Raw genomic sequence first — 13,901 nt, forward strand, 5'->3', positions numbered from 1 at the left:
CTACTAAAAACAAAAAATCCCAAAAAACTCCAAACAAACATACCCTCTGACCCCAGATTAACCTTTATTTTCCCTTTATCTGAATTTTTCTAGCTACTTAATAATCATCTTTTAAACCAGAAAAAAGAACAGACTAAAAAAGTCATATTACTACATCTTAATCACCTACGTTGAAAAAACTGTGGGCCAGGCATGGTAGCTCATGCCTGTAATCCTAGTGCTTCGGATGGCTTAAGTGGGAGGATTACTTGAGACAGGAGTTTCAGACCAGCCTGAGCAACATAGAGACACGTCTCTACAAAAAGAAAAGAAAAGTAGCTGGGTGTGGTGTTGTGAACCTGTAGTCTTGGCTACTTGGGAAGCTGAGGAGGGAAAATAAGTTCAGCCTAAGTTTGAGGTTACGGTGAACTATGATCGTGCCACTGCACTCCAGCCTGGGTGACAAAGTGAGATGCTTTCTCTTGTAAGCACAGCAAGAAGCTGAAATGGAAAAAAAAAAAAAAAACTGAGAGGCTGACGCAGGAGAATCACTTGAAGCCAGGAGGCGGAGGTTGCAGTGAGCAGAGATGGTGCACTGCACTCCTGCCTGGGCGACAGAGTGAGACCTGGTCTCAAAAACATAACAAAAAAAACCCACCAAAATAATGGTTATTTCCGGGCAACTTATGGGTATCTTCATTATGTATTTTCCTAATTTTCTATAATGTGTAGGTACTGACCTTTGATAAGTGCAAAAATAACCTTTGATAACTGCAGCGTGGTCACTGAACCGGGACCTCTGTGGCTAGTCACTAGAACCTGGGGAGCGCTAGAAGGCAGCACTGTTCCTCTTAGTCCATACATGGAGATGTGTGGTGCTAGGGCTCAAAGACGGTGTCCAGAGGGAGATACAGACTGAAACTTCCTTCTTCCTAGATCTCACGCTGGGTGGGACAGGTTCTACCTGACTGGATGATGGTATTTTTTTCTGGTGTTCTCCCGCAGCTCTGAGCAATACTGGGTGAGTGCCCTGTGTTTTTTGCAAGGGAGAAATACCACTTGTTTTCATGGTACCAACACCCATTCCCGTTCCATGGTCAGCAGAATGGCAGTGGAGGTCTGCTCTTCTAAAGGAAAGTCCCTCTATGAGCCAGAGTCTGACCTTGCTCACCAGGCCACAACAGGAGACTGTCTTTCTAATCTGGTGCTAACCTCCTTTCAGATGTTTCAGAACCATGACATGTTTCCAGAGCAGTGAACTGTGGCAATGTCTAAATGGATTCAAGTCCCCTGTAAAAACTACCTATCAAAGAGCAAAATGTTGTTGGTCTTCTCTTACAATGAGTAGAAGTCAAACGGCCCTAAATCATCGTTTCTCAAAGAGTGAAACACAAAACATCTAACACATCACAATCATGTAAAGGGTGCTGGTTAAAAACAACTCCTGGACAATCCCAGGCCCATTTAAATCTTATTTAAAATGCTCTTTAAGCTAGGTGTGGTGGCTCACGCCTGTAATCTAAGCACTGTGGGAGACTGAGGAGGACGGACTTGAGGTCAGGAGTTCTAAACCAGCCTGGCCAACATGGTGAAACAGTCTCTACTAAAAATAGAAAAAAAAATTAGCTGGGTGTGGTAGTGCGTGCCTGTCTGTAATCCCAGCTACTCGTGAGGCTGAGGCAGGAGAATCCCTTGAACCCAGGAGGCGGAGGCTGAAGTGAGCGAGATCGTGCCACTGCACTCCAGCCTGGGCAAAAGAGTGAGACTATGTCTCAAAAACTAAGTAAATAAATAATAAATGAAATGCCCTTTAGCCTCTGAGCATACTAGTAAGCATAACAAAGAATAAAAAAAGAACCAGAGATATGCAGATTCTACAACATTAGATTTTAACATCCAGAAATTAGAATCTGTTGATCTGCTGCTACTATTAACTTACCAGCATCATCATCTCTGCTCAATAAGCTGAGAAAATCACATATTTAGAACATTTTAATCTCTCTCAATCTGGTACCTTTCAAGGTCCAAGATCATCACTTTTTGTTTAATAATATACATATTAATAAATCTCACATACACATCCTTTCAAACTGGAAACTAAATATGATGTTGATGTTAACAATGGTTCTCAAAAACTTTTGCTCTTTCCATGGATTTATTTAAAAAACTGTATATATTCACGCCTGTAATCCCAGCACTTTGGGAGGCCGAGGCGGGTGGATCACGAGGTCAAGATTGAGACCATCCTGGTCAACGTGGTGAAACCCCGTCTCTACTAAAAATACAAAAAAAATAGCTGGGCATGGTGGTGCGCGCCTGTAGTCCCAGCTACTCAGGAGGCTGAGGCAGAAAAATTGCTTGAATCCAGGAGGTGGAGGTTGCGGTGAGCCGAGATCGCGCCATTGCACTCCAACCTGGGTAACAAGAGCGAAACTCCGTCTCAAAAAAAAACAAACAAAAAAACTATATATAAGAAAAATAATGAAAATCGAGAACCTCTATTTTATTAGCTGCAATGATTTGCATTATTTGTAATTATGTATAAGTTACACGTAACATGTAATTATAACAAAAACTTTAGTTTGAAAAATGTTTTATTCAAGAATTACATAATTTCAAATATCTTCCAAAATACAGTTTCCTAGATTGCTACAAAAGAAATCTGATAAGAAATTTAAATCATTAAATATGTTTCACTACTATATACATACAGAATGCCAAGCAATAGTAGTCAGCCCTGGAATGCGTACCATGTCTTGTTCTTCCTCACGAAAGGCTCGACCAAGCATTTTGTATAGGCTATGTACAATAGGCAAAGTTCTGTATTCATGAATTTGACTTTAGCTGCCTCAATTTATAGCTGTGGTAGTTTGTCGACTGGGGTGTCAAATTTGAAGTCTGTAGGAAACAGATCTGGGGCTCGAGGATAGATAAGTCTGTAGGACTGTCTGATTGTAACATCAGCAACACCAGCAATATCTCCAATTTCTAAAAGACAAAAATCAAAACATTGTCATTTCCATCCTACCTCTTTTTACTACCCGATTGGTAATTTGTGAGATATGATAGTATACAGTGCCAAACTTAAAGACAAAACCAGAAGTGCTAATTTCTAAAAACTAATAATGGAAATACATACTAAAAGGTGGAAAGTGGGAGCTAAAGTTAGTAACAATAAAAATGATACTAGTAGTTACTACTTTACAGGACTGTCAGTGTTTTAAGGGTTTAACTAATATAAAACCTGAATAGTCTTCAGATCTTAGCACTAGGAGTGTTATATTATACTGGATATCATATTTAGAACTGCTCCTTTTTCTTTATAAATCTTTCTGAGGATTACAAAAGTACTCCACAAATACATCTTGTAAAGAAATTCACTTTGTATTTCTGTGTTTGAAAGCTCCCATGTAAAATCTCCCCTAGCTAACTTCTGTTAAGAGGTCCTTATTAAAAACAAAATGTGACACTATAAATATTGTTCTACAATCTTTTTTCTATGTAATACATCAGAGATCAACAGCTATTAAAGCATATGTAGATTTTTAGATTTTTTTCACTGATACAAGCACACACTTAAGCAAGTATTTCGAGCTCATATGAACATTTCTAGTCTGTTACAGAATCCTAACAGATCCACTTTCACCCTGTAAAGTCATTATCCCTTTTTTCCTTTCAAAGTCGTTAAAAGAAATAACAAAGGACTGCCACTACAATATCTGGTTAAGTATTATGAATGCTTTATTAAAATGGGTTTTTAAACATCATTTATTTATTTAGAGATGGAATCTCACTCTGTCACCCAGGCTGGAGTGTGATGGCAAGATCTTGGCTCACTACAACCTCTGCCTCCCGGGTTCAAGAAATTCTCCTGCCTCAGCCTCCTGAGTAGCTGGGATTATAGGCACCTGCCACTACACCCAGCAAATTTTTGTATTTTTAGTAGAGATGAGGTTTCACCGTGTTGCCCAGGCTGGTCTCAAACCCCTGACCTCAGGTGATCCACCCGCCTTGGCCTCCCAAAGTGCTGGGATTACAGATGTGAGCCACCCTGCCCAACTAAACATATTTTAATACAAACTCATTTTACCACCTTTGTTGATTCAAATCAGTGAGATTCTAGTGATTTTCACTGTGAATGCTTCCCATCACTGTGCAATTAGCTAATTTTAAATTTCCTTATCTCACTGCATTATTCTAGATCTAAATACCAATAAATGCCAACAATTTGACTGTCAATTGCCTGCTGTGCAGGGAAGAAAAGGACCTTAAATTTGAAGACATTTCATATAAAGCTAAAAAGCAGAAAGCACCAAGATTAATGTTTTCGTGTTGCTCATTAGAATAAACTTTACAACTAGGAATGTGCCTCAAGAACAAACTGCCTAGCTCCAACTTCTCAATTTTACTAAAGATTCAAAATTTCCTTAAAACACGAGTGAAGGCCAAAGAGAATGGATAATGGCTCATATAAATAACTAATGATTGGCTTCCTTTCTCTAATTATTCCTCTGTATCATTTATGACTTTTATCAACATATAGCCTAAGCTGAAGGCTGTTGTGAACAGGGTATTACAAAGTTATTGAGGCCAGCAATTCACTAACTCACTTTTTTGTTTTGAGACAAGAGTCTCTCTGTCTCCCAGGCTGAAGTACAGTGGTGGGATCTAGACTCACTGCAACCTCTGCCTCCCAGGTTCAAGAGATTCTGGTGTCTCAGCCTCCTACAGGTGTGCACCACTGTGCTTGGTTGATTTTTGTTTTTTAAGAGAGACGAGATTTTGCCATGTTGGCTAGGCTGGTCACTACACCTAGCTTGTGAATTTCTTTACATGCATTCACTCATGAATAATTTCTATAATCCTCCAAGATTTAGAAAGGAGTAGTCACTTCTAAATTTAAAAGGGAGTCATTGGGCCAGGCGTGGTGGCTTGTGCCTAAAATCCCAGCACATTGTGGGGGGGGGGGGGCGGGCAGGCGAATCACGAGGCCAGGAGTTTGAAACCAGCCTGGCCAACATGGTGAAACCCCATCTCTATTTTAAAAATCCCAAAATTAGCTGAGCATGGTGACACGTGCCTGCAGTCCCAGTTACTCAGGAAGTTGAGGCATGAGAACCAGAAAACTGAGGCACGAGAACAGCTTAAACCCAAGAGGTGAAGGTTGCAGTCAGCTGAGACTGTACTACTGCACTCCAGCCTGGGCAACAGAGCGAGACTGTTTAAAAAGAAAAAAAAAAAGGAAAAACAAAAAGAAATCCACTTAATACTTCTGGTGAAAGTTTTCCTACAACACTAAATTCAAACATGGTTTTAGAAGGCCGAACTACTTACATCTATTTATTTCAGAATTTGTATTAGGAAACTGTAAAATACTGTACAAGATGGAAAAAAAAAACCAGGCTTCACAGAATGTTAAAGGTTGATGGCCAACACATACTTTACAGTGTGTCTACCTGTAGGATTCCATGCCAAGCAGTGAGAAACAAAGCATGCCTCCCTGACCCCTAAGGTTTAAAAAGGTAAGTTTGGGGAGGAAATGAGTATTCAAAATGATCAGGAGTAATACATTTAGGGGACAAAAAAGAACTTGTAAAAATAAAAGATACACAAACTAAAGTTTTTTTTTTTTTACAGGTTTCTCTCTCTGAACATTTTATTTATGAGCTAGTTAAAAGCAAAACATATTTTCTTAACGTTTTGAGGCTGAGGAATGATGTCTTAAATGTGGGTTGTTTTTTTTTTGTTTGTTTGTTTTTTTGATACAGAGTCTTGCTGTCACCTAGACTGGAGTGCAATGGCACCATCTCGGCTCACTGAAACCTCTGCCTCTCAAGTTCAAGCAATTCTCCTGCCTCAGCCTCCCGAGTAGCTGGGCCTACAGGCTCATTTTGTAAGTTTAGTAGAGACGGGGGTTTCACCATATTGGTTGGTCAGGCTGGTCTCGAACTCCTGACCTCAGGTGATCCACCCACCGTGGCCTCACAAAGTGCTGGGATTACAGGTATGAGCTACCGTGCCCGGCCATTTGTGGGTTATTGATATTTACCTGCTTCACAGTTGAAATGGAAAAACAATCACATGCTGCAAAATTCAGTTTACTGCCACACTTCCTGATGACAAACCCTACCTTTCTGGGTCCTCTTTTCAGCTGATGCCTGTGAGGCCATGTAAATAGCTGCTGCTGCCACAGAGATGGGGCTCCTCCCGGGAACCAAGTCCAGTTCCACAGCTTTACGGGCTATATGTGTAGCTGCCATCTGCACTTGTTTAGGAAGACAAAGGTTGGAACAGAACCTGGACATAAAGTCCCCAGTTGTAATCAAATCCACGCTGGTTTCTAGCGCTTTCAAAATAAGTTTAAAACACCGACCAATTTCTTTCTTAGAAATTCGTGATACAGCACATATTTCTAAAAGAAAAAAAGTTTAAATATGTCAATTATTTAAGCCATATAGTTCATTTTAAAATCTACCATTTCTTATTATAAACATAATCTACATTCTAATTGTAAAACATTCAATCATGCCTTAAAGATGAAACCCTAATCCTCTCAGTGATACTTCCCACAGAGGTAACTGCAAATTTCTCAGTTAACTTTAATGTTCATCACACTTTGTTTTTGAGACAGTCTGTCGCCCAGGCTGGAGGGCAGTGGCATGATCTCGGCTCACTGCAACCTCCACCTCCCGGGCTCAAGTGATTCTTCTGCCTCAGCCTCCTGAGTAGCTGGGACTATAGGTGTGCACCACCACGCATGGCTGATTTTTGTATTTTTAGTAGAGATGAGGTTTCACCATTTTGGCCAGGCTTGCCTTGAACTCCTAACCTAAGGTGATCCACCTGCCTTGGCCTCCCAAAGTGCAGGGATTACAGATGCGAGCCACTGCGCCCAGCCTAATATTCTTCACTCTTTAAATTTAGGTCTTAATCTTTCAAAATATTAACGTCTCTAAAGATTAATTCACGCAAGTAAATTTCTTTAAAGAAAAATTCTTTGATATTTATATATTAATCTGTTGTAAGCAGTGTGTTATCAAGATGAAAGAAGCTAAAGAGTGTCTCTTAGGCAATACAATGTCATGTGTGCATGAAATCCCTGCGATTATGAGCTATGGCTCGATGAGAAAAAATATCTGACCATGTTATTCCCAGATGCAACCACCATACACTTTCTGAAAAAATTTAACAAAAGCCCTGTTGTATTTATAACAACAACAAAAAAGATGATCAAGGCCATCACCTCTTCACTTTTACATAAGAAAAGGTAAAAAATACTGACTGGATGAATGAAGGGTAAGTACAGTCTTCAGCTAAACTGAGCTTTGGGAGTGAAAGTCAGTGTGCAACACTGTGAACAACTGGTCACATGTTCACATGTAACTGCAAACTAGATGAAAAATACCAGTTCTTCCTAAGCCTCCAACTGAAGTGTAAAAGTGCAAACAATATATCTCAAGAGAAAAAACTTCACTGACATTTTTTTTTTTTTTTCCTGAGACGGATTGTTGCTCTGTCACCCAGGCTGCAGTGCAGTGGCACGATATCAGCTCACTGCAACCTCCGCCTTCCGGGTTCAAGCGATTCTTCTGCCTCAGCCTCCCAAGTAGCTGAGAGTAAAGGTATACACTACCACGCCTGTTAATTCCAGCACTTTGGGAGGCCAAGGCGGGCAGATCACCTGGTGTCAGGAGTTCGAGACCAATTATGGCCAACACGGCAAAACCCCGTCTCTACAAAAATTAGCTGGGCGTGATGGCAAGTGCCTGTAATCCGAGCTACTCAGGAGGCTGAGGCAGGAGAATTGCTTGAACCTGGGAGGCAGAGGTTGCAGTGAGCCAAGATTGCACCACTGCACTCCAGCCTGGGTGACAAAGCAAGACTCCATCTCAAAAAAAAAAAAAGAAAAAAGCTAAAAACTTACCTTTAAATGTCCTAGGAACCCCTTCTTGTCTACAGGCAATATAGAGACAAGCAGAAGCTATAGCATCGTTAGCTCTTCCCTTCAGGCTCTTCTGTTCATACACTTGCTTGAATAAATTATTCGTTCGATCCTTCAAAGCAGAGAAACTAAGTTTAACTCTATGCTATTTAATTAGTTGCAATATCAAAATTTCATGTGTTCGTTAAATTCTGCTAAGTCAATGCCAGAATGGCTTAAAGGAGGTAGACAAGAACTTACAACTATATTTCGAGGTAGATTGATTCTGTCTGCCATGGTAGTGATTTCTTTGAATGCATTCATCATTGCCCGATCAGAACTGCTCATTGTTCTCCGATTCTGGTATTTAGAATTCCCAAATTCATCAAAACTTGCAGCTCCTGTACCCTATAAAACAGTTTTGTAACTATGAAAAAAAATTTTGCGGAGCATGAATAATGGACAATTTCTATGAAAATAAAACTTACACGATCTGATTCTATATAGATTAGAAATCTGCACTGTGCATCCTGCCCATCCCTCAAGTAAAAAACGCATCAGGTTAGGGTATTTGAAAGAGGGTTTCTATCAAATACTTAAAGAACATGTAATTCTAAACAACTGTTAAAGAACATAGAATATGAGAAGCTTAAAGCATATAAATAAAAATATGACATGAAAACTTGGCAAAACAATGGAAAAACAGCCAATTTCACTTAAAAATATGATAAAAATATTAAATATTAGAAAACAGAATCTAATAGCATATTAAAAGGTAGTATATCATGATGAAGTGGAGACTGTTCCACAAGCTATTATCAGAAAATCAAATAACATAAAACATTATATTAATAGATCTAAGGAGAAAAATCATGATCATCTCCAAAGGTGCTAAAAAGGTAAGTGAACAAAATTCAAGTGCATCTTTGATAACTCATAGTACACCACAAATGAGTAATTCTTTACATTAGAAAACCCCTCTCCTCTGCCCAAAGCCAGTAATATAATTAATGGAGAAACATTACCAGCATCATCACCAAAATCACAAGACAAAGGCACCTCCTACTCCTACCATTTTGTAACACTGATTGGAAAAACTAGCCAATATTGTTAAGCAAGAGAAAAATCGAAGTACAAAACTGGAAAGGAGGTGATAAATTATTTGCAGATACTATCTTTATATATCTGGAATATGCAAGAAAATCACTAAAAAACAGCTGATGCTATAAATAATTCATTAGAGCAGCAAGGTCAAGATAAATAGAAATCAATACCCTTCAATATGTATAATCAACCAGTTAAAAGACAATGAAAGCAAGTATTTCAATTACAACAACAACAAAAATCTAGGAATAAACTTGAGAAACACGTTGAGATGTTCATGAAGAAAACTTTCAAACATCTCCTGAAGGCTACATAAGATATGTAAGGAAATGAAAAGGCATTATGATATGAGTTTTTGGACACAAGATTTCTCATGAAGAAGTCAATTTTCCCTATGTCAATCTGCAAATTAATCTGACCAAAAGCCTAGTGAAAATATTAAATATTAAAAAACAGGCCAAGTGTGGTAGTGCACGCCTGTGGTCTCAGCTACTCGGGAGGCTGAGGCAGGAGGGTCACTTAAGCCTGGGAGTTTGAGGCTGCAGTTAGCTATACCACTGCACTCTAGACGGGGTGACAAAAAGAAACCCTGCATCTAGACTGGGTGACAGAAAGAAACCCTGTCTCAAAAGAACAAAACAAATGGGCTGGGTACGGTGGCTCACGCCTGTAATCCCAACACTTTGGGAGGCTGGGGTGAGTGGATCACCTGTGGCCAGGAGTTCGAGACCAGCCTGATCAGCATGACAAAATCTCATCTCTACTAAAAATACAAAAATTAGCTGGGCATGGGGGCAGGCTCCTGTAATCCCAGCTGCTCGGGAGACTGAGGCAGGAGAATCACTTGAACCCGGGAGTGGACACTGCAGTGAACTGAGATCACGCCACTGCACTCCAGTCTGGGTGATAGAGCAAGACTTCATCTCAAAAAACAAACAAACAAAAAACCCCACAGAAAACAGAATCCAACAATGCATTGAAAGGTAGTATATATCAACCAAGTGGAAACTATTTCACAAATATATTATTAGAGAACCTAATAACATAAAACATCGTATTAACAGAGCTAAGGAAAATCAGATAAACTCCAAAGATACAAATAATGCAAGTGAACAAACCTAAACTTTTTGTTTTAAGAAATGAAACAAACTTAACTTTTAAATGGAAAAGACTAGTGAAGAAATGCTGAAAAAGAAGAGCAATGAGGGAAAACTAGAGTTAATAAATATTAAAACAGTGTGGTATGGCATTTGACTAACTGGACCAGGAAAAGACAAGACAGAAATCCAGAAATATTCCCAAGTACACATGGAAATGTATTATACAAACAATGTAGCAGCTTAAAAATATTTTTATCTTGGCCAGGTACGATGGCTCACGCCTGTAATCCCAGTACCTTGGGAGGCCGCAGTGGGCAGATCACTTGAGCCTAAGAATTTGGGACCAGCCTGGGCAACATGGCAAAACTCTGTCTCTAAAAAAACAACAAAAACTTAGCCAGATGACATGGCCCACGCCTATGATCCCAGCTACTCAGGAGGCTGACGTGGAAGGATTACCTAAGCCTGGGAGGCAGAGGTTGCAGTGAGCTGAGATCATGCTACTGCACTCCCACCTGGGCGACAGTGTTAGACCCTGTCTCAAAAACAAAATATGCAGGGTTCGGCATGGTAATTCCTGCCTGTAATCCCAGTGCTTCGGGAGCCTGAGGCGGGAGGATTGCTTAAGACCAACCTGGATGACAGAGAGAGATTCTGTCTTTACAAAAAAAATTTTTTTTTTGAGATGGAGTCTTGCTTTGTCACCCAGGCTGGAGTATAGTGGCATTATTTCGGTTCACTGCAACCTCTGCCTCCTGGGTTCAAGCGATTCTCCTGTCTTAGCCACCAGAGTAGCTGGAATTACAGGCGCCCACCACCACGCCCAGATATTTTTTTTTTTTGTATTTTTAGTGGTGATGGGGTTTCACCATATTGGCCAGGCTGGTCTTGAACTCCTGACCTCAAGTGATCTGCCAGCCTTGGCCTCCCAAAGCACTGGGATTACAATCATGAGCCACTGCACTCGGCCAAAAAAATTTAAAAAATCGAAACTAACCAAGTGTGGTGGTATGTGCGTGTAGTGCTAAGCTACTTGGGAGGCCAGGGCAGGAGGATCACTGGAGCCCAGTTGTTTGTGCCTGCAGTGAGCTTTGATTATGCCATTGTACTTACTCCAGCCTGCTGCCCAGACAAGTTTTCTTTTTCTTTTTTTAGATGGAGTCTCTCTCTGTCACCCAGGCTGGAGTGCAGTGGTGCGATCTCAGTTCATTGCAACCTCCACCTCTGGGGTTCAAACAATTCTCTGCCTCACCCTCCTGAATAGCCGGGATTACTGGCACCCACAACCACGCCCAGCTAATTTTTAGTAAAGACAGGGTTTCACCATCTTGGCCAGGCTGGTCTTGAACTCCTGACCTCGTGATCTACCCGCCTCAGCCTCCCAACGTGCTGGGATTACAGGAATGAGCCACCGTGCCTGGCCAGACAAGTTTTAAACAAGACTTGTTTGAAAAAGAAAAAAGAAAGGAGACCATGCAATAATACGTATGAAGTTATAAAACAGTATATACATCTTTGATTAGTTCTTAGTAATACTGTCACTACTGCTTCCAACTCGGATACCAGAGCAAGAGAGTCAGGCTGCCAAGGAAATTATGCTGCTGCCTTACATAATAATAGCAGCTACCACTTACTGAGCGCACAGTACATATTATAGAAATACTTCACATACATGCTCATGAAACCCTCAAAATCTCTGTAAGTACTCTTATACTCATTTTACAGATGAGAAATGTAAAAGTTTAGATAAGTCATAAACTCGCTAATATTAGAAAAGAGGCTACACTGACCTCCCATTTATCTTAGGTGGTACAGAGGGAAAAGAGAAGACATTCTTGATAATCAAAGAATATATCAATATTAACTTATGAAGATCACGCTATACTCATGTTTTGTGTGTATACAGAATGTGATTTATGAAAAAAGAGCCCGATACAAAGGCTCTCTAATTTTGATTTAATGATCTTCCCCACTTTAAAATGGAAGAAATACACAAGTTAGCCATCATTCACAATTATATTACTAGCAAATCTTATTAGATAAGTCCAGATTCTCCATTGGTGCAGTGACTGATACTGTTGCAAAGTCCCCAAACTCTCAGGTCACTCTGCAACTCTCAGGTCACTCTGCAATTGGTAATGCCTGCCAAATGGACTTATTACCTTGCCAATCATGGTAGACAAATCTCCATCACTCAGAAGAGGATTCTGAGAATCTCCAACTCGAGATGGATCTTTTGTTGCTTTGTCATTGCTGAAAGTTCTCCATTCAGATCCCACATCGATAACCCGGTCACCTAAGAATATACGCACACATCTGAATCATTTGTCAAGATAAGGTTTACTTTAACTACACTGTCCAATGCCCAACTAAGCCATTTTATTCCCAGGAAATCTCAACATGGACATCTAGACCTCAGCTTAAATTTCACATTTCAGACATTTGTCCTAAAGAAGTCCTTTAACTATTGTGCCGGTCCAATAATAATCCTCTTGAAACATTATGCTATGATATTCTAACTCTTGGAAGAAAAAGAATTAGTCAAAAGGAGCAAAGTATAGCTGTTCATATGTGATGCAAAGGTAGTAATAATGATTAAGAACCAAATTTTGCACAAAATTTGCAACAGGCATGGGAAAAAACATTTTTCAGAATGGTATTAATGCACATAATTTAATATTAAAAAGTCACTACGTTTTCATGGGAAATGCTTCACAGAAAATAAGCCTAAGCTTCTGTTCCAAAGTAACAATTTGATGAAAAATAAATTTGGTCAAATAATTTATAAAGAATAAACTTCAAGCCTAGAATCACTGAAAAGAAAGCCTGGTAGGCAAACTCTTCTCTTTAAGCAAAGAGGCAGCATCTAAGTATATCATGTCAGAAAAAGCAGAAACAAGTAAACCTTATTAATTACTGTTTTGGTGAGAAAGCTCAATGTCTGGCAATACCTTCAGAGAAGACAAAAGTTAACACTGAATACACACATGCTATTCATTGTGCCCTTTTGTAAATGTTCTCATTTAATCTTCACAGCCTTAGAAAGGTAGGTACCACTTTTATCGCCACTTTACAAATAAGATTAACTAGTCTAAGATCACACAGAACAGAAATGCACATCAGTCTGTTCTACACTGCAATTATAAAACGTGAGCTTTTTTAGTTCAGTGTGATGAAGCTGAACATAGGAACCAGACCATTTCATCTTTGTGTATACACAGCAAGCAGAAAGAAACTGCAGAAACCAGTTACTGCAGCAATTAGAAGTTACAGTATTAACAGTCAATTAATGTAATAGTCAAGAGTATAAACTCCGCCATTTGCTGCTGCTTAGCCTTGGAATATTACTTCATTTCTATGTCTTTATTACCTCAGCTTTAAAATTCTCCTTAACCTCATATTTTAAAGATTACAAAGTTTAAATAAGTTATTATAATGCCCATGTATAGTGCATGTAAAGTGCTTCAAAAGTAGTACTAAGTGCTCAATATTTGCTACTTACTGCTATGAGAATTAGAAAGATAGCAAATATTCTGAGTTCCTCCATTTTTGGTGGGGGTGATAAAGGAGAGAGGCATCAGTTTAAAACATTAATCTCCACAGAAGACTTCAAAAGTTTTTAAATGCTCTGTTGCAAGTATTTGATCAGGAGGACAGCAAAGAACAGAGAAAACAGAAGGAATTCCACCTAGACCATGCTAACTTTGTAATTTTCTACATGAAAATTAACATAAACAATTAGAGTATAGTGATCATATAATCTAATCTTAGTGACAGATTTAAGAAAAGGCCAGGCA

General features: G+C 39.5%; 1 protein-coding gene across 3 annotated transcripts in view; it reads right to left on the bottom strand.

The window, feature by feature from the left end:
• Positions 1 to 2,555: 2,555 nt before the first annotated feature.
• The window catches only part of GTF2B (general transcription factor IIB), a 55,824-nt gene continuing 44,478 nt past the window's right edge, over positions 2,556 to 13,901 (bottom strand). For all 3 annotated transcript variants that reach the window (XM_021666428.1, XM_021666429.2, XM_021666430.2), the window contains exons 3-7: positions 12,267 to 12,400; positions 8,162 to 8,308; positions 7,904 to 8,033; positions 6,110 to 6,391; positions 2,556 to 2,967 (exon numbers count right to left, since the gene is read on the bottom strand). In XM_021666428.1, the coding sequence (XP_021522103.1) occupies positions 2,834 to 2,967; positions 6,110 to 6,391; positions 7,904 to 8,033; positions 8,162 to 8,308; positions 12,267 to 12,400 (827 nt within the window). In that variant the 3' untranslated portion in view covers positions 2,556 to 2,833. The remainder of the gene's footprint in view (positions 2,968 to 6,109; positions 6,392 to 7,903; positions 8,034 to 8,161; positions 8,309 to 12,266; positions 12,401 to 13,901) is intronic.

This window comes from Aotus nancymaae, unplaced genomic scaffold (genome assembly GCF_030222135.1).
Source record: "Aotus nancymaae isolate 86718 unplaced genomic scaffold, 86718_ANA_hifiasm-v0.15.2.pri h1tg000007l, whole genome shotgun sequence".
NCBI lineage: Eukaryota > Metazoa > Chordata > Mammalia > Primates > Aotidae > Aotus > Aotus nancymaae.